Raw genomic sequence first — 22,723 nt, 5'->3', positions numbered from 1 at the left:
CAACATGTTGCAAGGAATTTTACAAATTTGTTAAAAATAACAAGTGGATTTCACTATGGCATTAAATTCCATTAAAGGCATATATTCTGTGACTATTATGATTCATTATGAATTTGAAATTTGATGCCAATATTGACTTGATTTAAAGGGAGAACCATTTTCCAGACTGTCCAGTTGACTAGATCTATATGTTTCACTAAATGTGACTCATAACCCCACCTAACACCTCATACTAAATAAAGTACTATTAAAAGGTACTGTTAGGAATTCCTACCTATTATGACCACTTCTTTTCATTTAGAGCTATCACTGAAGTTGGTTAATATCTTCAATTTATTTCTGTACTGAAATATTTTCTTATTTAATACTTAATCTAATTCTAGTCACAACTTAATATCTGAAGTTTTATCAACAAGAAACTGTCTGTTCTGAAAAATTGAAATTTGTTAGGGACCATAAGTATGCCTGAAGCCCAATTCATACTTATATGTATTTTATGTTATACCGGAGTATAAACATTTTGTTAATGTATCAAATCTTTCAGTTATACTACGGAAACTGTATTTTTATGTTGTAGAATGGCTCATCAATAAGTGATAATTTAGTGTTTGAAGACTAATTCCAACTCCAGCTGTACTTCATGATGTTTTACCTGTGTACCAAAATTGCTTTCAATCCATTACTTTTTAGGAGTTTTCATGTTTTATTTTATTTAATTTAAAATAGGAGAAAAAGTGACCATAAATCTGTGAAAAATTAGTGGTCTGAATCCAGACTAGAACTTTACCTGTATTTTAATGATCTGTGTACTACAAATTATCCATTATTCATTGCCTCTGTCTACAGTTATCATCTGAAAATTATGAAGTGGACCAAGCTACAACTTCAATTCTATATACCCCCTCTAAACTTTGTTTGCGGAGGTTCCAAAGAACAGTTTTTATAGTTCTGGATTCATTATTTGGTTTCTTCTGTTTGTACTGGTACAATCATTACCAAATCCTATTTATAACAATATGTTTCCATCTTGTCTAAAAGTTTTTAAATTTGACTGTGACATTAAAGTATCACATATTTGCAATGTAAAATACATGCCAGTTTCATAAAATCAAGTACATGTACTAGGATTTGAAAGTAAATATAAACTTTACACAATTTCAACATTGATATTTTACCTTGCAACTGGACTTGTCCATCTTTTAACCACTTTTAGGGTATTTCTTAATCACAGATATGCCAGCTTATCTTTGTCGGCACTAATTGATTAGGATAAAACAAGTAGAATAGTTATCTTGCATGTTTCAAAATGGGGAATAACATTAATTTGAAAGACAAAGGATGGTTTCCAAGTAATTTTGGTAAATTGAAAACCCCTTCCAAAACCAGACATCTAGTTAATTGCAAGGAAATCACTCAAAAGAAATTGCGGACTGGCCATGGATAAGCTCACCTTTTTAGTATTCACATGACCAAATAAGGAACATTGAGAATAATTTTCTCAAGTTTCACTTTCAAAACAGAAAACAACACAGGTTTACAATTATTCATGTTTATTACTATTTGTGTATTGGAAATACATGTTTACAGCTATACTCTTTTTTCATACTGATACACATTAAAATTTACGGCCAATCAGAAATCACGACACAATTTAATCACATCTTACAATGTATCTGATTGGATTCTAATCTATTACGAACTCACTTGTATCGTTTACATACAAACACAGCTTTTGATTCGCTGAAACAGTATATGAATTTCAAATAAATGATTTTATGGGGAAAAAGGGAAAAAGTTAACCATGTAGATTATATTGAATTTCTTTGTCTAAGGAGTATATACACCATTATTTGCACAATATTCAATATGAATGTATAACATATATATATATATTATCCAAAAACAACAATTGTTTCACTCCAAAAGCTTTGCCAGGAAGGTATTGAATATTTTACCATGGTCATCAAATGTCCTAAATTCCTAACACCTTATCTATAATTCCACATCAGTGATCTATATATAGATATCTATATTCTATAAATAGATTTTATTTCTATAAATAGATACCTATAATCTATAAATAGACATCATATTGTCCTGTAAAGAAGCAAATTCATAACAACATCAAATACCTGTCTAAAATATGTGCTCTATCAGTAAAACTTACGCAGGTGTCATACAACAGTATTCTTTATATTAACATCTAATATCCATATAAATTTTCTAACAGTAGCCAAGGAAAAACCTATTTGTAACAAACAAAAAAAACAACGTAAAAATAAATCACTAAATTTCTGCTGCACAATTACTCCAGCAATATTACACTGCAAAATTCAACTTTAAAATCAATGAATGAAACTATTTAGCACTTTCCTATATTACTTAAGAAATTTTGTGTACATACACTTCTTTAATGCATGCAAATAAAAGAAATTCATGAAATAATCTTAAAAACAATTTCTAAACATAAACTGATGGGAAATACTAATTCAACTAACAAGAATTTTATACTTTTAAGACTAATATGGGGGGTCAATTTATAAATAAACAGAACTTTCTATAATGAGTATGAATAAATAAAACTATCTTTAAAATAACAAAATTACAAACAATAATGTATAACATAAATTTAAATTTCAGGCTATTTTTGGGCCATGATTATTTTCTCAGTGGTTACACAATAACTAACTTTGATCATCCACTAAATTTCTGTTTTAACTATCATAATTTCAACAAAGGATTTCATACCTTTGAAAAGCCTGCAAGAAATTCTCTAAAATTCTGTATATAAACACACATAAAAAATAGAGATCTGCAAACTTATTTTCTCATAAGCTACATGTACTTTTTTGGTTATGCAGAATACAATTTAAAGTGCAATAAGATTAGTAAATATAATTCAAATGCCTGATAAAAGCTATAATACAAAAGGAGAGCTTGAATTTTTGCACATAACAATTTCCGAATTATAAATCGATTTACACACTAGATAATCAAAGTTGTGTATATTCTGTATGCTATACACCAACTTACACTTAACAAACAACATTAAAGCATTTCATAAGTAACATATTCTCCTCAGCATTCACACTTTTTTGTTTCAACTGACAACAATATTTATAAACACACTTCTCATTATAGTACTGCAACATTTTCAAAATATAACAATAAATATGCACACATCAAAACTGGGTCCCGTCATAGATCAATCTTTCAACAGCATTACGGTATAGTTTAGTCCCTATCTCTATTGCAATCTCTGTTACGCATTTCTCCGAAAGCTCGCCAAAGCATCATTTCCAAAGTCAAACAAATTTTTTACCTAGTAAATATGATCATGAAAAGACTTAAAAATGTAATTCTCCATCCTATTCTAGAACAGAGTTAAATATGTTTTTAAATGATAATCTACTGAAATGTTCTGTATTTCCTAGGGAGTTACATGTTATATCCGTAAGGTTGTTGTGGCATGCCACCAGCTGGCATTCCACCAGGTGGCATTCCATATCCTGGTTGCTGACCATACACTCCCTGCGGTGGGGCAGCCATCATTTGTGGTCCAGCAGTTAACATCAACTGTGGCTCCGCTATTGAAAAGAAATTGAAACAATGAACTGTCAATTCAACCATTTTCCTTTATTCCATATTAACTATATGCAATAAAGTAAAACAAATTTTATTTTCAATCAGGGACAATTAACACATCTCAAGAACTTTCAATATTTACGTAATAAAAGATACCTGAAGAACAAGAAATACCATTGTAACACATACTAAGTTTTTTTCTTTTTTATAAAATGCGTATTTTCTGGTTTTTAAAATACAATCATAATATGTATTCAAAGTAATGTTCTATATTATGTTATGCATATTTTCTGGTTTAAAGTGACCTACGTAGCGATCTTTTTGTTAATAGCATTTTGGACTCCCGTAGAGCTTCTATAATGTAAACTGTGAAACACATATGAGCCGCGTCACGACAAAACCAACAGAATAACCATTCGCGCAGTCTGATCAGGATCCATGCTGTTTGCTTACAGAATCTATTACAAGTAGAGAAACTGGATCCTGTTTCATGCTGGTCGCAAACCCGTTATGTTGCTTTTGTCATGACGCGGCTCATATCAAGATAGCAACATACCAAATACAATAGGTTGTTCCACTGCTTTTTCCTCTTCTTCTGTCCTGACATTCTCTGACTGTTCTAGTTTGTCAACCTGCACAGAAAAAAATTATGATTATTTTGTCAAAATACATATTTCAAAAACTTTTTTTACATTTGTAAGTAAGATAGCTTGCAAGAAAGTAGAAAATGATTGTTTTGTCAGATTATCAAGTTTCCTTACAACCTTTGTTTCCCCTTTATTATCTAGTAAAATTGGGTTGGTTTTTTTTCACTTCAGTTTTAAATTAAGATTATCTTCGCAAAATGCATGTTTCAAAAAACTTTATTTCCATTTATAAGCTTTTCCAGAATGTGGAACAAGATTGTTTATAGAATATCTATTTTTCGTAGAAACATAGTTCCCCTTGAATATTTAGTAAAGTTGGATTTTTTTTTTCTCTTCAATTTTTATCACATGCCTTTGTTTGCCTTTGGTTTGTTGGTGGAAGCACTCCATGTATTATCTTTAACAAAAGTGGATAACCAAGTTAAACCACTGATCTTCCATACACTGGAAAAATAGCTTCCTCAAATTAAAAATTCAGAAGTTGCTAGTGGGATTTCAAATCCCATGGCTGTGAGCGGCAACGGTAGGTAATTGGAAGCCAGGGTCAGTATACAGGCTAAAGAGCGTCCAAAATGAAGCCTTACCTTGCTAATATATTCTCTTATAACTTGTATCATGTAGGGCATGGCAAAGTCCATGATATTGTGTCTCCAGGACAGCTCTAAGATGACGTCTGGTCGGAGCAGGTCGTAACATTGGAATAGACACGCAGCAAAACACTCGTGGTATTTGTTCTCTAAAAACCAGGCTATCAAATCCTCCGCTATATCTATATTTCTAGACTCTCCAGCATATAACATTGCATCCTGTAGAAAAAATAAAACGTCCAATATCAATTGAGAGATTTTAGTCTTCTTTGCTTAATTAATTTTGTTTTCATCATTACAGTTTTTCCCCCGTGATTATGTTAAAATTTAAACCTAAGCGAATCGTGCATCAATGATTTTATTTATTAGTATTATTCAAATTACTTTTCTTTTGTTACATTTTTCTTTGTTTAAAAGTACACACTGAATATGTTATGTATGATCCCCTACCCTATATCGCATATTTTCCAAAAGTCTTTTAAAGTTAATATAACACAAAGGCAACCTATATATTCACTTTTAATTGATAAGTGTCATTTCTATTATGATATCTTTTGATGTTGTTTACCTTAAAGAGTTTATCCTTTTTGCATAGGTCCACTGATTGTTTCCATCTATTGTTGCCTTTGTAAAGATAAGCTGCTATTCTACGGAACTCTATTAACTCGTGCCTCTCCAGCCTCTGGGCCAACGTTATATTATCAAAATTATCGTACGCGTCGATGGACGCGCGTAGACCTTGATAATCTTCTTCTAAAATGAATAGATTGTTCAGGGCCTCATTAATGGCCTTGTTGTTGTTCTTTTGCACAGCCCGTAAGTATGGTTTAACTAGAGGAATCTGGTTGACGCGATCAAAGAAGGTAACAGAACGAGTATGATCTAGACGAGGGGTGAGGACCATCAGGAGGTCGTTCAGAAGAAGTGGTTTGAAATCCAGGTAGAACTGAATGGCCTTGTAGTACAACTCAATATTCGCCACCTTTGTAATGATATCCTTGAACTGACTCTCGCGCCAGGCTTCTGTCGGATGATTCATCATGGTCAGAATGGCATTGTCATATTCCTCGTACTTGTCGTACAAGAAAACGAGTTCTGGCCACAAATGTGCCTGTTCAGCAGCTCTAAGGACCTTTAGTAAATACAAACATAAATTTATATGCTACTACTAGAAATTGAATCTTTTCTTTTAAACTGACATTGCAGAAGAATCTTATTTCAGTCACTATTTAAATTTTTTTTTCAATTAGACTTCAACATCGCAGAACTACGATCATTCACAAAGTAAATTTTAATTGGTTCTCGTACCATTAAAAAATACTGTTATTATGTTTGTTGTCATAAAAAATGAATAATGCAAATACATGACCCATTTTGAAAACAATAAGGAACCTTATTTACAATCTAAGCAAAATAAAGTTTTTCAAAAGTACATATAATTACAACAGCCATTCTTAAATTCATCTTGTTTACTTCATCCACTTAAGAGTTATAGTTATTCATAGTTAAAGAGTTATAGTTATTTAACACAAGGGACCATTTCATTATTCTCACTTCTGTCTTAAACATTAGCTTAGATTTTCATTTCAATTTTGTCATTTCAGCAGTAAAACTATATTTATGAAATGTATGCCGATTTAATCTTGTTTAGTATACCCACTGAAGTGTTATAGTTATTCAACTAAAGGGACCATTTCATTATTCTCACTTCTGTCTTAAACATTAGCTTAGATTTTCATTTCAATTTTGTCATTTCAGCAGTAAAACTATATAAATGAAATATATGCCGATTTTTTTTTACCTTTGGAATGTTTACTCTCGACCAGAATAGTTCTAAATGTTCTCTCATCTTTCCTGGTTTAAATTTGGAGTATAAAATGGCTAATTCTGTAAACATGCCCATATGTGCTCTTTCTAATCCTGTAAAATGTGTAGGAAACAAAATATAAATTAATTAGTTCATAAAACAGATTTTTTTGTTCATGGCTAAATTTGAAAACATAATACATACAATTTAATACTCCACAATATAACAATGCTAAACTTGCAAATGTTCGGTAATAATGAATAAAACAACTACTGTCTATACCTTATAACCTGCCAGTAGCAGTGTTTTCTTTTTTATCTGAGGCAACAGATGAGCCAAAGAAAACAACCAATTTGCCAAAGGGTCATGGATGATATTTTAATATAGAGCTGAAAATACAACCCATTTTAACACCATGATATGAATTGTCAATATGTTAATAATGTTAACCCTGGTCAATCATGAATCTCTATATAATACAATTTAATTTCTATACAAGATACATGACTAAATATCGAACCTAATGCTGCCTCTAGTAATAAAATGAGTTCCTCAAAGTAACCCCTATCCTGGTAGTAATTGATCAGTTCCTCGAGCTCATCAGCGTGAACCACTATATGTAGACCACACATCTGTGCTAGACGGAATTCCTCATTGTTCACACACGCAAAACACACCTGTAAAACACAAATAACACATGTAATCACTGAGGCGTTGTTCATTTCCTAATCAAACTCAAGGTATATAGAACAAAATTGGAAATAATTATGTTCAAGGAATGTTCCGAGTATGGAGCTAATAGGTGAAATTTAATTCCTTAAAACTAATTCCTTAAAACAAACCCATATAATTGAAGGCATATTTCATTACACTAACATGTGAACTTTGATTCACAAAAATGTGAAATTTGATTCACAAAATGTAAAATTTCATTCACAAATTTTCTAAAATGCAGAAAATCATTCCATAACTAAGCAATAACACAGAATAAGTGATTATTACAGATTACATCACCTAGAAACGGCAAATATCAGGTTTTTTTTTTTCTTACCTCTTTCCATGTTCTTGTGCTGTTGGCTTTACGAGCACCATCTACGGCTCCCTGGTATTCTCCCAAGTGGACTAGAGTTATAGCGAGACGAGCGTAATTAGATACATTGTTGTACAGTAGTTTAGCAGCCTCGTACATCTTGTCATCAAAACAACGGTCAGCCACCTTTAAAACAGAAACAAAAAAAAACAGATTTAAAATCATTCCTTAAAGGGGGCTCAATGGCACAGTATACTGTCAAGGCTGTGACTAAACTTTACTGGTGGAGAAAGGCTCCACTGTATTTCATAAGGTGACAGACTGCCAATATTGCTGGGTAGCTCCAGATAATTGCAACAAAAATTTACATCAATAACACAATAATAATTTATATACAAGATGAACCTCTATAAAACATTTGTGTACATTTAACATTTTAAAAGAATGTTTAAAGAACAATCCACAAAAGTAGATGACAAAAACCCTTCACTTAGTAACTTATTTATTATGGCTATTACCTGTGTAATGTTAGCATGGTTTGGTCCAGAAATAAATTCTTCCAGGTCAGCAAGTCGGTTGGTTTTGGCAAAAGCATACACCAATTCTGTTTCAATGAATGTCTCTCTGGCCTTCTTACGGGCCATCTGTAAATACTTGACAAGGTCCTCCCAGTTGTCTAAAAAAATAATGATACAATGATTTAAATGTTCCCAAACAAGACAGTTAATGTCTGTTACTCTGTAGTACTTTTATACCCATGGTATCTGGCATACATGTATATCAATGAAAAGCTGTTGACAAATCACTTTTTAACAGTAGTAAGGTATATCTATAGACCAACCTCTTTAGGTATTTGAATGCAGTTATGCAGTATTTTCACATATTATAATACATTATGTTGTTCATCTGGGAAGATTTTGCAATCTTCCAATCATTTTAAGGTTAAACTTCTTTCTGAACTTGGATAAATAGACTATACCTGCAATCAAGATATAATTATTCACCAACAATGCAGACATATTCTAACAATCAGTGTAAAAGCCTATGTATACATACATGCAACTGTCACTGGTTAAATTACAATAAGTCTTAACTTTCTTTCTATCAATCTGTTTGAAACCACTTATAATCAAAAACTTACCACTACTACTTGCTACATTGACAACCTCCATGTACTGTGTCGGGTCATCAGCCTTGATGAACGAGTCAATAGCTTCCTTAACAAGACCTCCGTTCAACTGAGCGCGACCAAGCTGGCTCCATACTGCAGGGTCGTTACATCTCTCTGCAAACTCGTAAGCTCTGTCCAAATTGTTCACATGCTCAATAAGTACCTGCAAGTAATCACATTTTAATCAATGTCATTGCAAGACTCTTTGCATCATAAGTTATGTTACAAAGAATCAACAAAAGTGACTTAAACCTACAGACTATTAAAAGTGTATCTGATAAAGAAGATTCATGACTTCTTTACATATGTCAAACAAAAATATTAAATGAAACTGACAAAATACTTCAACAATAAAAAGATATTTTTTGTATTGAAACAACCAAGTCTTACTTGAACATTACAAAATACACAGTTCTTTTAAAAAAAAAGAACCAAGATTGGCTTAAAGTTAGTTCAAAGCTAAATTACATCCAAATTAATGTTCAAAGAAAACATATTTTCATACACATTTTTTTCCCAGTCTATCTATTGTTTTTTTTTTTATGATCTTTATTTTGGACTAGTCACTTACCTGAATAGCTGAAGTATTGACTTCAAACTTCTTGAAGATGGCAAATGCTTCCTCGTACAGTTCATTAGTGATGGCGATGTTAGCTATGTCTGGTGCATCGTAGTTATCTAATCTGTTAATATACTCCATCACACGACTTCTGTCTGCCTTGATGGCTGTCAGGATCAACAAGTTCTGCAAGTTTCTGTAATAACAGACATAAACAACTTGGATTTGGTGTACAGGTTTGGTGTGTGTTTCAATTTATAATGATTTACATCGTAAATTGACAAAAAAACTTATTTAGAAATATTAAACAAATGAGAATGGTCACCAATGAGGTCGTGCTTTTCATTTTTCAGCATGGTAATAGTCTCATTAATTTCTACAAAGGTAATAATATAGTTCCCTCAACACAATAGTACTGTCAGAGTAATATCCAAAACATACAAAAATTATAACGCATAATCTGAGGTGGCAGAAACAAGAGTCTTGCACAGAGGCAATACATTAATAACCAAAAACCCCTCTGTACCTGTGTTCACTGAAGACTGAGCTATCCAGGACAATCTTCTCCAGAAGTTCAATAAGCTCGTTTGGTAGGTCAGCGGTCATGAAAGCTTTCACTGACACAGAGATGTCCTCGGGGTCCTGGGTCTCGGACAGAGCGGTCTGCACAACCTGGTCAATCAGCTGACGTCTGTACTCATTGTCTTCCTGTAGGACGACCGCCCAGAGATCTGGGTCGCGTCTTCTCACGAGGTATCTAGCTTCACTCTTGAACAATGAATTCTCATTGCACACCTGAAAGGTGAGATTACATGACACTGAAGTACAGAATTAAAATTTCCAAGATTTCATTTTAAATTCAGTTCATCAAATTATAAATTAGTCCTACTAGTGATTCGGTTTCAAGAAAAACTCACTGTATAGATTTAATGATGCCGTAATACTACCCCTTAGATCATTGTCTTAAGGGCAAGTGGGCATCTAAAAAGAATAAATGCTCCAACATATTGTTGGTTAGTTTCTAACTTGTAAGATATTTTTGTCCCTGGCAAGATCTGAATATCCAAAGTTTATAAAGACAAATCATTCAAATCAGCCGACTTAAACAAGGCCCAACTGCTCATTTATAAGTATGAAAGATTTACCTTGATAAGTTCCATGTCACACTGTCCACGTTCATAAGCTACACAAGCAAGATGTGGGTCTCTCTTCTCACAATATTTACCTACAACTTTACTGTCATAGTATTGGTTCTCTCTGAAAGAAATTATAGAAAATATACAATACAAAATACATAATAGCAAGAATTATTTAGGCACTAAGATTCTCATTTTGTAAAGCAGACTTATCCCCTTTAAATTTTGAAATGACTTTTGTTCACTTGAGAAATGTTAACCAATTAAGTAAAACTGATCTACCAGGATTGTTTTCTTCAAATTTTTGCAGTCTAGAAATTGAAGCAACTACAGGAAACATTTTTATAGCTAAAGTTATTAACCATTGCCACCAGTATAGAGTAAGGCCAGCCTACAAACCTCTTGCAGTCTGACCAGGCTCTATACTGTTGGCTGACCACTTTAAACATGACATCCCCAAAATTAATGACAGACATTTTAAAAAAATTGAATTTGTACATGTCCATTTAAGAACTACAGAATATTTAGATAAATATACAACACTCTTCACTGCAAAAATAGTTTAATAGTGGTCTTACTTGAGGAATCTTTCTGGGTTGTTGTTACTGTCAATGTAGATTTTGGCTAGAGCATTGTGAGTGGCTGGTTCATTGACACCCTCGTGTGAGCGCATCTCCAACCAGGGCAGTAGAAGTTTGAGTCTGTTCCTCTTCTCCACCTCGGCAACAAGTTCGTCAGTGGAGAACTGACCTTTCACAACCAAGATAAGTTGCTTGATGACATCTTCCGAGCAATCTACATCCAACAGACCACCAATAACAATAGGTAAACGGGATGGATTCACCTGAAAAACAACACAAAGTTCAAAATTTTTAATCAGGGCTTTTTATCATATTATTTCAATCTAACATTTAAGACACAGTAAGAACTTAAAACATCAAAACTGGTACGACATCTCATGACGATTTTAAGTTTGATACTTTTTTACAACGTAAAAATTTTCTTGATATGTTTAATTATGCACAATGTGAAGATACTTTAAACTTCAAAACTTATTACTGATCTAATCATTATAAAATATATCTATTAAATCACATATAAAATTTGCTACAATGCAATACTAAAAGTCGCAGATCTATAACAGGGGTATCAAATTGATTAATATTGTTATACCTTTTGTACATAGATTTCAATGTATTTTTGTAGACTATTTCTGTACAAGTATAGAACAAGGTCATGCACCAGGTCAAATCTGTCACACACGATGATCAGTGGCAGTTGGTCAGTCAATTTAGCCTCCTGTAAACAAAATGACCACAGTTAATAACATAACAATTGTGAATAGAAACCATTCATGGAAAGTATATTACTGACTAATATTTTATTGAAATAATTCATCTAAAACAAAAATTGTCAGTAAACAAAATGGCTTGTGACTTACGATAGATAGATACCATAGCATAAAATATGTGCCAAGTGTTAAGGTAGAAACTATCTCAATACTTAAAATATAAAGACAAAATTCAATATGCTTCATGTCCAACTAATATGATGAAAATAATTACTGAACACTGCGGACAAACAGCTTATAACATTACAAGACCTGCATATAAATAGGGAATTACAACCAAAACATGAGAATACAACTAAATCATCCTCTCTTGAATACATTCCTATGCCAGACAATTTTTTTTTTTTGCACAGAATTCAAATTTGTTGGACAAACCTTAAGGAAGTTTTTCACTCTCTCTGGGTCATAACAATTGCTCTCACGACAAATTCTCTCCACTTCTTTAATCTGCCCGGTTTTACACGCAGCCTGAATATACTTGAAATGTACATCTGAATCCTGACTGAAGTTAACTATAGATCCAAGGAAATAGAAGAGACCTGAAAACAAAACAAAACAATATGCATTAACCACAAAAGTTATTTATCGAAAGTAAGCAAGTAAACCTTTATCAACTGATACTTTTTGAGAAAATCATTTATGATTTAAGGTCATACAATGTTTATGTCATATTTTGACTTCCTAACTTTTCTGTTCAAAGAAGAAGATAAAAGACACATGCTTAAATTTTGAAATAATAATAAACTTAAACAGAACTGATAATCTTCTATTATCAAGTTGGATACCTTCATTACACAAAGTATTTCAAATTCAAATACACATCTATCAAACAAATTGCTGAAAGGGATCAGCAACAATTAAAATTCATCCAGCAATGTAATATTCAAAACAAGAACATCACTTGAAACAAAATGTTTATAATACTCTTTTATATCACAATATGGAAGTTCTCTCAAAAGTTCTGAACTCTCATACATTTTACCACCACTGGCATATACAATGTATGTAGCAATTTTGAGATGCATATCTTTATCAAATCATTATTTCTTATGTTTCTATTACCCTAAATATCAAGCAACACAGCAAAGGTTCAAGACCTATTCAACAATTACACAATAAGCTATACTAACCTTCAAAGCTCTTGAATGACTCAAACAATTCAATGAGAGAGTTAGTGGTGAGTTGTTCATGGTATTTAGATGCTATCTGTACACACACTTGCAGGTTCTGACGGATGTTAGCTGATAACATAGCCTTCAAACATTCTAGAGAATCTTCTACAGACAGTGAACCAAAATAGTTTACTAGCCACTGAAATTATATACCGGAAAATATTCATTACACTTACAAAGTAGAACTTTATTGGACACATTCAATATCCATTTCCAAGTATTATTTATTTTATAATCAATATCTCTAAAACAGTAATGCAGACCTTCAAATATGTCAGTTTATCTAGCAATAATGCCTTCATACACTTAATAAGAACTAGGCAGTTTTAAGTTGTACCATTTGGCTAGCATAATGAGTTAAAGTTATTCAAAACTTATGTCAAGTAAATTCCTGTCAAAGGCATTTCATAAAGACAAAATTTCAAATCAAACAAGCTACATATGAAAATTACAATCAAAGAAAAATTGCAGCATGAATCTGATCAATAACTGAAATGCTTTATTAAATAAAGGAATGTATTATCTACAATATTTACCTCTGGGTTAAGAAGATGTGTATGTACAACTGCTCTCTTTATGTCATACAGGTCTGTGTAGTGCTCCAAGGCCTGAAAATGGTGGACAAATAGAATATAAATGGTGAACATGAACTATTAACCTTAGTCTTGCTTTGCTTAGAGTCAACAATAGTCAATAAGCAGTAATAAGATTTTTGATATCAAAACGGAACACCTGAACAATATCAAGTTTGGTCAGATTTTGTTGATGTACAAGGGTGCTGGACTTTATACTGGTTGCAAATGCTTTTCAGTTTAGGTCTTTGAATTATAATGATTAAAATAAGTAACTCTTTCTTGATAACTTTATGTATTAAACCTATAATTTTTATCATTTTGTATTAAATGAAAATGCATTATGCGTGGAATATGTTTTGAAATTTCTCGGGTTATACTAATACTACCATTATATCTCACTTTATTGTTAAGACACAGAAGTTGTTGATAAAAAACAGATTTTAACAGCTTATGATTAAGATCACTTTAATGATGTTTTTTTATACATACCCTCTGTAGAAGACCAGCTTTCTCACAGAGCTGAGCGATGTGTGCCTTGTCATAGTGAGTGAACATCTGGTTACCTAGAATAGCATCGGCTACCTGCATAATGAAATTACATCTATTTTTTATTATTCATTATCATTTAACATGGTATCATATCTATGAAAATCTAAGACACATGATACATCAGTGTCTTTCCGATAATATGATTAAAGTTCTATCTTGATATGATCAAAATTTTAGCCAACTACTTTTAAAACAATACGGTTTTGTACTCCAAAGCAGATGTTATGTTAGCAAACACAAGAGCCATCAAATCATGAATTTAATGTTCAACATGCAATCTGTGCATCTAAGTTTATTTTCACTACAACAGTTGTAGTTCATTCTTTTACTGTTGCAAAAAACTTACTTTTCATTAGTACAGAGTTTGCAAAACAAGTAGTTCCCATATATAATTGGGTCTCAAAATTGAACAATTTTAGAAGTACAGAAATAAATGACACAACATTTGCTGTAGTGATGGTTCTAGAATAATTTACCTGTGGGGCTGACATAAGGTTCATTTCTAGAAGCCTGGTCTGAAGAGGGGCCTCAGATGGTCTGTTGTTCTTCAGGGCATCAAGAAGGAATGATGTGCATTGCTGGATCAAGTTAAACTCCATAAACACATCCACTACCTGTTCAACATAGATATAACAAAAATTATCACTCAGTTAATGACAATGTAAATAGATGTGTTACAATGTTTGTGAAATTTCCCAACCTAAAACATGCACATGCATTATTTTTACAGACCACAGTATCATCGTTGTAACCAAGGAAATGTTTTTCTCAAGGAAACAAAATTGTAACTTTATATTGATTTTGATTCATTTTTGTGAATTGACAAATATCTTCAGGCATATGTTTTGTTGCACAGTTAACTCGACATGCAGTCTTTCTTTATTTTCCTTAAATCTTCAATTTAAATTGACAAGTCAAAAAGCTTATGATTTTATTCATTTATTTGTTGTTCTACTAAAATTCTACTTAAGCCTGTAAACTGAGATGACCTATGTCAACTAGTAGGCTACAAATTAAAATGCACATGATACAAACTATGAACAATTCATTTATTTTTACAAATTAAAATTGATAAAATTAATGTGAATATTTTTTCAACTCAACATACCTGGTTAAGATCAGCAAGTGGCTCATCATCTTGTACAAGCATCTGGGCAAACTGGAGGCCCTGCTCGGGGTTCATCCTCATTATGTTACGTAGAAGGAATATGTAATCTGGGGTATGACCAACTTTCTTCGCATACAGTACAATCTTCTGGAACTGTCCTGTTTCCGCGAAACATTGGATCACCTTGAAAAACAAAATAACTTTAAATAATGAAATGTAATATAAAATCATTTTATTGTAACTTTTAATCTTTAAATATGATGTCACTAATTTTCAAAGTAATATATTAATAAATACATATTTCTTAACATTTAACGTGACTTTTCTCACTGTTTTGTCAGCCTACAAAGAAATGGACAAACCAAGTGACAAATGGTCAAGGGCAAATCCATATGCCCCTTATTAACTAATGGATACTTTAAAATGGCCTGTTCTTTAGTGATTTTTTTCTGTTTTGGGCACTGGCATATTATGTGACAAAAGGAATTTTCCAATTTTTATTTTATGTCTATTTACAGTGAACATGTTCTAGGAATTTTATAAAGTCGGCCATAGACTAGCTTTTTAAATTATTTTTTTGCTAGACTCAGTACATGTAAATCAACATGAACAGACAGCTCAATGTTATCAATAATTAACTGTTATTATCACACCATGAAAGGAACTTAAATCAAATTCTTGAGTCATTTTCTATACAAAATTGAATTTGTATAGAACTTTTAATTTCTGAGTCATCTTTAACTTCCTGTTAATATAAGCCAACTACAGTGACTTTACAATTAAACTTACCGGTAATTAAAATTTTTTCAATAGGGAAGGGTGTTGAGAAATAACATTATTTTTTTTATTTTATAGTGTTGTGAAATGTAATATATTAAATATTTACAATATTTCATACGGGTTAAAACTTGCTTGATCACTACCATTGTATTAAATGAACACACTGCACATTATTTAAAATATAGTATTGAACACACCGCACATTATTAACAATATAGTATTGAACACACCGCACATAATTTAAAACATAGTATTAAACACAGAGCCTGTTATTTAAAATATAGCATTCTTATAGAATATAATTATGACAATACCTTGTTTGGTACATTAGCTCTGAGGTATACAGATAATGCCAAGGTGGGGTCTGCACTTTTCACCAAATCTCCCAGTTCTTCACTACACTCCAGCTGAAATAACAGACATATATAAAGGTCAATTTTAAATTTTCAAACTGAAAATGATAATGCATGCTGCACTTTTTATTTTATTAACATTAAGTTTAATCATCAACTTCTCATTGATTTTTGGTCATAGATTTGTCTGTTATAAAAGACTGTATTCCAAGACTGCATCACTATTATTCTTAATCAAAATACAAAAATTTGTTCAGAAAATTTGAAACCTGCAGTTGTGTAGCCAGACTTTTCATGATGCCATAGGTATGCAAAATGTCAGACAGTATACTAATTCTGAAGTCTTACTGGTGCAAAAATTCCTAATTGTTAAACTGTCAATAACATTTCAGTTGGCAATATGAAATATGCCATGACAATCCCTATCATAGATTTTGTCAGTTTCTGATCTTTTTGTTGAAATTTAAGTCTGATCAGCACATATATATCCTTTTGCTGCAACTTTCTAGCTTTATTGCAGGGAAAACACATTAAATAACCCCCTTAATATTTTCAGACAAATGCAAAATCAGGCACCCAAGAAATCCTCCTAACTTAGAAATAAGCTAATAATATGAGCTTTTCCTCAAGTTTCTACATATACTCTGAAACCATGTGAAGATTGACAGCAAGAAAGGTATTAACCTTTCAACTTCTGTGACAGAAAGTGATTAGCCCTTGTATTAGTCCGTTTAGGGCCAGGCCAGCCAACTAAAAGCTCATTTTTGAAATTCTAACATTGTTATCCCTTGATCTTAAAATGGACTGCTCAAAATTTAAAGCAGGGCAAATCTATTTCACAAATTCAGCAGGTTTTGATGTACAAAATGTGATTTACCTTTTCTTCTTTCAGCCATTTTTCAAGGAGTTGTTTCCTGCCTTGTTGGAGAACTGGTCTACACAGCTCGAGGGATTCATACTTGTTCAGCTGACCTTTGTCCAGCAAGATACCGAAGTACTGCAGGCGAGTGGGGACGTCTGACCAGGCTGGGCTGGTACTTGTTGGAACTGCTGAATGGTGGCTGGGGTTCTCAAAATACCCTGCAAAATTAGTAAATATCAATATCAAATCATTGATCAATTTACTACCAGTTAATTTGAAGTATGCCTTCATTCCATATTTAACAGATGTCAAATATCTAAAATACCAAGTAATGTCTAGCTAAAATAGAGTTACATTAAAAGCTCAAAACTGATCTTAACAAACTATTTAGTTTCCTTGACTAAATGTTACACAAGATGTGGAAACATGTCTGACCTTTCCGAAATAAACCCAGCTTGAAAGATTACTCAAGGATGCTAGGCACCTCTGTGCCTATTCTCTGATTAACTAACACAAGTGAAAAAGTTGAATGACAGGTAAATACTACTACAGCATGCAGCAACATATAACAGGTTTATACATAAATCTATTTCTTATGTCTTGACTCTGATTTTACCTAACGGAAACATTTTTTGTAAAATTGATGGTTTTGTTTTTGTTCCTGCTTACCTTGGGTGCACTAGCAGCTGCCTTGGCGGCCTCACTGTACTGTCCACTCTGGAACAGCATGTTGAACTTCTTCACAAACAGGTCTTCTGCTCCTGGCAGGTTTGAGCGTGATGCTACTTTGATTGCCAAGTCTGGATTCTGCAGGGTGTTTGCAATGTACTGCACAATGTTATCCTCCTCAACACTCACTGACAACACCTAGATCAAAGAAACAATTTACATTTAAACACACTAGCTTTAGAAAAGTTTAAACATGATTACCTTACTCCCTGATGATCATGAAATTAGTTATAGGGAGGAATAAAGCTAGCATTGTTATTTTGTTTTTAAATGAAAATGAGGACTTACCTTTTTGTAATATATATGCTGTCAAATAACAGTGTGACACTATAGTACAGTACAAGATCATAAGACATAAAGCTTTTATTTTTTGTTATTTGTTGATATTTTCGAAACAAAATTTAACAAAATGTTCATCATCTTGTCAAATAACTGTTTACAATAGTACAGTACTGGATGATAAAGTTAAAATTTTGTTATTCATTGATTTTTCTAAATACAATTCAACAAAATGTTCACCATTTTATTTACTTTATATACACATGTGAAAGGTCATCATCCTCAAATCTCACAAATTATTACAAGAAATATTGTTATACCAAATGTTTTTCAAAAGAGGAACATCAACAAAGAACGTATCTTAAAAGCTAAAACTAACCTGCCCTTTCCTGTTAACTCCGATAATTCCTGACGTGGCTTCATGGGACGCAGTGACAAAGATCGTATCACCACTGATCCTGTTCATGTATATACATGTAGCACTCTCGATGTCATACAAGTGGACATAGCCGTACTTTGTGATCAAGAATATTACACCATGTTTCTGGCTCACCTATAAATTAAAGAGATTCAAAGTTATAACTCTTTCCCCTGATCTGTTTCAATAACTTTTTTTTCCCAATTAAGTCAAGCAATAGACTTACTTTGGAATTAGGAATATTTTAGATTTTTCCAGGTAATTTAGGGTACTAACAAACGTTCTGGTCACATTTTCGAAAATAAGCACAACAGGTTGACTAATATTTTGTGAACAGTAGTACACAGTGAAGCTATAATAGTGAAAGTTTGTTGGTGCTTCCAGGATAATAACTTGGAAAAACCAACTTTTATGTAGTTCCAGATAACATCTTATACTCAACAGTATTTTTTGTAACTTTCTTGTAGTTACTTTGATGTCCTTGTTTTAATGGTACATCAAGCCTTTAACATTTTAGAATTTTAGCTAAGCAATTTGGTTATAACAAATAAATGTTATATAAATAGACAGAATGAACAAGAAACATCATTTTGGGGAATTCATTTCCAGACATTACCTGCATAGCAACAGGGAAGTCATTCTGAGCCTCTGGTGGGAAGAATACATCTACAGCTTTCTTCTGGAATGGTGTGTTGCCTGTTGCTGGTTGACCTACTTCAATTATATGCAGCTGAAACGAAAATGATCAATTGTTTTACTAGTTCATTCATTCCTTTATCTTATAATTTTCAACAATGGTCTGACTGAGAATGCAGGGCTTCCAATAAGTGGAAGGCTACATTAATTAAGGCTGGAAATTATTTACTCCTTGATTTTGGCTTGTGATTTTCAAAATGTAATGCTTTTTCTTCTTTGTCTATATAATGTGACTTCCAATGTCAGAGATTTTACAGTCTCTGACTTCCAAATTTTGGAACTTAACGAAAGTCTTGGCATTAATTCACAGATCAGTTGCCTGTCTCTACACTGAAGCACCAATGTTAACATTGAATTTATGTAAACATACTTATACAAATGTAGTTATTAAACATACTGTAGGTTACAATATCCACTAAAACCGTAACCAATTTTTTTATCTTATAAACTATACTAGTTTACTGAACATACTGTTCCATTTTATCTATTTCGACTAGATCCTTTGGTATGAAAATCAACTAGAATCTTACACCTATACAAAAAGTTGGGAAAAACACTTGTAACTTACCTTGCCCCCTTGTGCACCTCGAACACCAAAACAGAAGAGTGTGGATGGTGTGGCATTACCCTCTAGTTTGATTGATGCGAATGCTGCTGCGTGACCTTCAATTGGCTGACTAACTTTTCTTTCCACAGAGTACAACTGCATAGCACCAACTACACGGTTTTGCTGAAGAAGGTAAAAACTGCTACTTTTTCTAAATGCTATAATATAAAGTTTAGTTGGAAAGGAAAGCATTCGATACTTTCCATCAACTTTGAGTCTTTTTATACAGGAGTTAAAAATGTTGTAAATAGTAGGCAGCTGTAGGCCAATTTAACTTGCTCAAATACTTTGTAGGTTGCCTCAAAACTTAGACAACACTCTTTGTTGTACATGATTAAACCAAAATTGACCACTGAACATTCCAAATAGATTGTCTTAGAAAAATTTGAATGACAACCCTGCAGTTTATCCATACTACGTCAATTTTATTTCAAAGAAAAGCGACAGTGGAAGAAGTTTTTACTTTTTCAGATTTGTTCTCTACCTAAACCTGAATATGAATATTTGTTGCGCTAAATTCAATGGTAAGAGCTGTCATGAAAGCTAGATATTGTTCGACTAAATCTCTGTCATTAAGGCAATGTTTTACCAAGATTGATAAGTAACTCATAATTTACACACTTATTAATTTGTAGTCTGTGCATTTCTCAAAATGCTTAAAAAATATATATCTATACATAAACACAATGTAGGTTATTTTACTGGTAACATATAACTTATTTTCATAATAGTTTTGTTTCATGGGGCCATTTATTCAGGGACGTTACCTGCGCTGATATTCCTACAAGCAGAAGCCACTGTTGTTTGGCATCTGTACGATAGTTGATAATTTGGCAACCTGTCAAGTTAGAGTGACGTTCAAACATTTTCTGTGGTTGCGAATCACCTGAAAATATATATGTTCATATGTCAATTATGCCTATCTTATTTCCATAAGGCCATAAAGTCCATGACCTTTACATGTACAAAAGATTTCTTATTTTTAACTAAATATGATAAAAAAATCCCTATTAGCATATTTGCAGGTACAACTCAAGTCATCAGATGCAGGTTAACATCAAACAGCCAGAGCTCTGATAACATTTTCAAAAAAAAAAATCAATGCAAGTATGTACATAAACCCTTGTCGGAACTTCCTGACAGCATAAGTTTCTTCATCATACATGCTTTTACTTTATTTACAACCTTAAGTAATAGGCTTACAGCAGTATGAAGAAGTCTTCTACTTTTCTAAAAAAATTTAAGAAATACAACATACAAGCTTGTCCTCTGTGTCTAAAGCCAAATTGCTGGTCATTATAAAACAAACAACTTCTCCCTGTCATATCGTAATTCCATTTGATCTTGTTTATTCAATTTATTCATAGGATGTTTGCCAATATATACCAGACATGACAAATTCTCGTTAATTTTCTTTATGACCCTTTACCTCCTGCCTCGTTTTTCATAGGAAGTTTTTTTGTTTGCATTAAAATGTAATGCATTTCCTGCTGAGCTTTTTAAGTTTTCACGGTTCAAATCCTTCAGTATAAGAGATCTTAGTATACTTACAGAAACAGGCAAAACAGTGTGGCGACATGGCCGAGTGGTAAATGCGTCAGACAAGTAATCTAATGATCGCTAGCGGCATGGGTTCAAACCCCGTCAGGGGTAAGTCGTTGTCTCCTTGAGCAAGAAACTCGACACTCATTGATCAGTACTGGTTGGTTCCAGGAACAGATTCGAATGTGTGTCTATAAGCTTAAAGCTTCCTACACAATCAAAATAAAATAAATTCTCAATCTGTATAAACCAAAAGGCCAAACAAAACTTCACAATAATTTGGATTATCTCTTACCTTCCATAGACCAGTGGAAGACAGCTGTCTCGGTTGCTATGGCAACAGTGTTTACAGAAATCCACTTCCAGAACAAGACATCTTCTGTCATTGTGTGAGCCTTCATTTTACTTTTCATTTCAATGTTGAAAATCTGCAATGTCTTGCCAGCTGTAATTGACACAGAGCATTAAATGATCAAGTCAACTAATAAGAATGATTTCATAAGTCACAAAGCAATTCAAGAAGTTTTCATTTTTTTTTTTGGGCATGCAATTTTTAAAATGATGATACTATCTGATGTTTTTTATAATGTAAATTCTGAGAATGTCGCTTTTAACTAATCACTAATCACTGAATATCATATATCATTTTCAAAATCAATTGCTAAGTGAATGTAATATATTAAAATTGAAATTTTTATAAGTATGACGGTGGAAAAAATCCACCTACATGTAAGACTGTTACAAATTCCTCTAAAATCCTTTTCCTGGACAATCCAGTACTATGAATGTCATAGGAACAAAATGGCAGTCTACCATGTATGTCAGCCTAAGATTTTACATTTTCTTTAGTCATTTAATGACTATTATCACAAAAACAACATTTTCCTTCGCATTTTTTCAATGTATTATTTCAATCAATTAATAGTCAGGACCATAAAAGTGCATCAATATATTGTCAACACTACCCTGTTTGTGTGCTAAATGTTATAAAGCTTTGAGTGTTTATTAATCCAGTGGCTGCACCATACCCAAGCTTTTTATATATAAATTACCAAATTTTATACCTTTAAAACCATTCATTAGAAGCTAATTCTATAATTATATTATATTCTAGCAATCAATTTTTAAATTTTCTAAAAACTTCAAGTAAATACAACACTAAGTAGTAATTGCATATATC

General features: G+C 32.4%; 1 protein-coding gene across 1 annotated transcript in view; it reads right to left on the bottom strand.

Annotated features, from left to right (window-relative positions):
- Positions 1 to 1,533: 1,533 nt before the first annotated feature.
- The window catches only part of LOC132719049 (clathrin heavy chain 1-like), a 30,938-nt gene continuing 9,748 nt past the window's right edge, over positions 1,534 to 22,723 (bottom strand). The window contains 29 exon segments of the mRNA XM_060702790.1: positions 1,534 to 3,587; positions 4,142 to 4,217; positions 4,817 to 5,038; positions 5,388 to 5,951; positions 6,621 to 6,739; positions 7,147 to 7,303; positions 7,678 to 7,842; positions 8,175 to 8,332; positions 8,798 to 8,990; positions 9,399 to 9,582; positions 9,913 to 10,181; positions 10,532 to 10,643; positions 11,101 to 11,366; positions 11,696 to 11,821; positions 12,249 to 12,412; positions 13,004 to 13,184; positions 13,582 to 13,653; positions 14,110 to 14,202; positions 14,646 to 14,783; positions 15,278 to 15,460; positions 16,372 to 16,464; positions 17,288 to 17,413; positions 17,416 to 17,490; positions 17,942 to 18,139; positions 18,660 to 18,833; positions 19,315 to 19,428; positions 19,963 to 20,124; positions 20,769 to 20,887; positions 21,839 to 21,988. Coding sequence (XP_060558773.1) covers positions 3,439 to 3,587; positions 4,142 to 4,217; positions 4,817 to 5,038; positions 5,388 to 5,951; positions 6,621 to 6,739; positions 7,147 to 7,303; positions 7,678 to 7,842; positions 8,175 to 8,332; positions 8,798 to 8,990; positions 9,399 to 9,582; positions 9,913 to 10,181; positions 10,532 to 10,643; positions 11,101 to 11,366; positions 11,696 to 11,821; positions 12,249 to 12,412; positions 13,004 to 13,184; positions 13,582 to 13,653; positions 14,110 to 14,202; positions 14,646 to 14,783; positions 15,278 to 15,460; positions 16,372 to 16,464; positions 17,288 to 17,413; positions 17,416 to 17,490; positions 17,942 to 18,139; positions 18,660 to 18,833; positions 19,315 to 19,428; positions 19,963 to 20,124; positions 20,769 to 20,887; positions 21,839 to 21,988 — 4,802 coding nt within the window. The 3' untranslated portion in view covers positions 1,534 to 3,438.

The sequence above is a fragment of the Ruditapes philippinarum genome, unplaced genomic scaffold (genome assembly GCF_026571515.1).
Source record: "Ruditapes philippinarum isolate M1 unplaced genomic scaffold, ASM2657151v2 ctg1648_1_1_1_1, whole genome shotgun sequence".
NCBI classification, from domain to species: domain Eukaryota; kingdom Metazoa; phylum Mollusca; class Bivalvia; order Venerida; family Veneridae; genus Ruditapes; species Ruditapes philippinarum.
Note: the sequence above shows the minus strand (reverse complement) of the source record. Positions and strands in the feature narration are given on the sequence as shown.